Here is a 2,809-nt window from a genome sequence, read left to right as displayed (position 1 = left end):
GTCACTACTTTGTTCTGTATTTTTAATATGCTGTTTTTCAATTGCACTTTAGGATTTTTTTTTTTACATTTTATGGCACTATGAATCAATAAATTCTGATTTGATTGGATATTTTCATCATAAAGTATATTTCTGAAAATATTTTATTAAAAGTACATCTAATCAGATAGCAATTATTTTTGTTTTTCATAGCAATTTTAAAAACTGATTTTTTTTTAGTCAAAGTTCACTTTTGTGTTTTTGACTTTCTACTCTTTACTTAGTACTGCCAGTACAAGAAGGTTCAGAAAATACATTTTGAAGAAATTATACTTGATTTAGTACAGTATATTAAAATGTAGTTGTGCAATTTGTTATAAGAAAAACTAATAACAACCATCCATTTTCTGAGCCAACTTAATTTAAATGTTACACTTCAGAAATTGAGAGTGTGACCAAGAACCTGTGGAACAAAGCAGCAACAGTTTTGAATGGAGGAAGTACTTCTTGATGAATACGTTTATCTTTCTTTCACTAGGCAGTGGTCTGATTTTAGAAATTCTTGCCTAATAGCAGAAAGTATGGCTATGCAAATTCAGTCAAATTCACTTTATATTTAATAAGGTTGCAACACTTCACAGAAATCTCAAAGTAATTTTTGCTACAAAACAATCATATGCATGTTTTACTTGAAAACATGATATTCACGGCTTGTTTCATGATAATAATTTTGGCTAAAGGTACATATATTGGTATTATTTTGTCTATCATGTACATGCATCATGCTGCAAAAATCAAACCTCCATGGATTATAGTAGAATGAACCATGGTTTGTATTTTAACTTTAATTATGCTTTTATATTGCAGATGTTTTCTCTCAGGTCATGTTGATTCCGACAACTTCAGTGGTAGAAACAATCCCTGGAAAGTCATTAAAGCTGTCATGCAGAATATCAGGCTTCTCCTTTAGCAGTTATGATGTCCACTGGATTCGCCAGCCTCTTGGTAAAGGACTACAATGGGTTGGCTATCACAGCAGCTCAATTGACAGCCGTTTCAAAGTTACAGAGGATAGAAACAATAATTTGGCACTCCTGGATATTAGCAACGTGGCGACAGAAGATATGGGTGTTTATTACTGTGCTCGAAGGCACAATGGAACATTATAATGTTAAAGTGCAGCAAAAACTGCAATGAAGGAACTTATTGTTGTAAAATAATATTAATGATTTTGAAACATTGAGCACATCCTTAGATTGGCTCATTTTTTAAAAAATTCTCCATATTTTCTGCTAACATTATTTAACTTTTTAAAAATGTGTTTAATTTATAAAGTGAATGTTTCTTTTCCAATGTATAAAACATTAACATGGCTTTTAAAGTATGCTTTTGAAATTGAAACTTTCACTTCGCATCTTCCTTCTGGCCTGTCTTCAAAAGTTATTGGCCATCTTTATGCACTTACTAGTTTTTGGTGTTTGGCAGGCTTTCATTTTATAGTTTGTAGCTTGTTTCTCTAAACACCTTTATGTTTATATAGCAGTATGGATGAGAATACCAGGAGGAGGCACTGTAAGACAGCTTCAGATACTTCCCCTAATTAATGAGCTTTTGTGCTATTATTTGCAAGACCTCTATAATAATGTTGTCTCCCTCCTTGGGAGACTAGTAAAAGTGATGGGGTTCATTCTCCAAAAAAGAAAAATCAAGGCTGTGGGAAAATATTCCTTAAAAAAGTTTGAACATTGCCATTTAAAAGACAACAAAAACTAAACTGTCTATCCAACTTAATTCTGAATCACTGTACTCCAATAAAAGATCATTATCTTAATGCAATAACACTTAGTTGACATGGTTTATGACACATAATCAGTTCCATCTGTAGAAATCAACCTGCCTGCTCATTTGTAATCTTTTATGATCACTGAGTAGACAAGCTGTCAAGCTTTATTAATGGACATTGGTGGTTCAACAGGCAGTAAAGTGTTTTCATCTTGTCTTGATATTTCTTTAAGAATTTGTATTTTTTTCTTTTTTTCTTACTATATTTTTCTTTTCCCGACTCTCTTTAACATTATCCCACTGCCATGAGCTATGCCATTCCAGACCCATGTCCAGGAGTCACAATACACTATCATCTTGATGGCAGTCTCTTTAATTTATGCAGACTGAGTGCAAAAAACAGACAATTTTGACAATTGTCATGGTACAATGTGCTAATGACAACTAGGTCGCGAACAACGACCCTCAAGCACTTCAACATGTGTATGACCTCTTTGTTTTGGCATACAATCACTTTGAACTGGAAGTCAATAAAGCAAAGACAAAACTGATGATCCAGTCAGCTCATGGGCAACCTCCTCCTGAGCTCTATATCTCAGCAGCTGAGAGATCGAAGCAGTGAACCAATTCTGCTATCTGGGAAGTGTCCTCATCTTGGAGGCCACATACATGGATGAGATCAATTACAGGCTTCGTGCAGCTAATGCAGCATTGGGTGAGCTGTACTGCAGAGTATTCCTGAACCATGGACAACCAAAGTGGCGGTCTGCAATGCAGTGGCTGTGAGCACACTCTTATAGAGGTGTGAAACATAGACCTTATACTGGAAAAACTTCAGTACTTATTTGACACCTGCATGATAAAATGAAGGACACCCACAGCAAATTCGGCATTCCACTCAGGAGCTGGAGAATACTTCCCTCCAATAGATTAGAGTGGCGTAAACATATCCATAGTGGATGACTGGCCTTCGAGGCCACTCAATGGGCAAAAACAGCACCATAAATGTAGAACTGGTAATCTTGGCACTGACATAGATTGAGCTGCA

General features: G+C 35.2%; 1 gene segment (V, D, J or C); it reads left to right on the top strand.

Moving 5' to 3' along the window:
* Positions 1-647: 647 nt before the first annotated feature.
* On the top strand, positions 648-1,148 carry LOC127526524 (Ig heavy chain V region 914-like). The segment is given in 2 exon segments: positions 648-719; positions 847-1,148. Coding segments are annotated over 2 exon segments (366 nt in total).
* The last annotated feature ends 1,661 nt before the right edge of the window (positions 1,149-2,809 follow it).

The sequence above is a fragment of the Erpetoichthys calabaricus genome, chromosome 2 (assembly GCF_900747795.2).
Source record: "Erpetoichthys calabaricus chromosome 2, fErpCal1.3, whole genome shotgun sequence".
Classification (NCBI taxonomy): domain Eukaryota; kingdom Metazoa; phylum Chordata; class Cladistia; order Polypteriformes; family Polypteridae; genus Erpetoichthys; species Erpetoichthys calabaricus.
The sequence above is the reverse complement of the archived record's forward strand: the minus strand, read 5'-3'. Positions and strand labels throughout refer to the sequence as shown.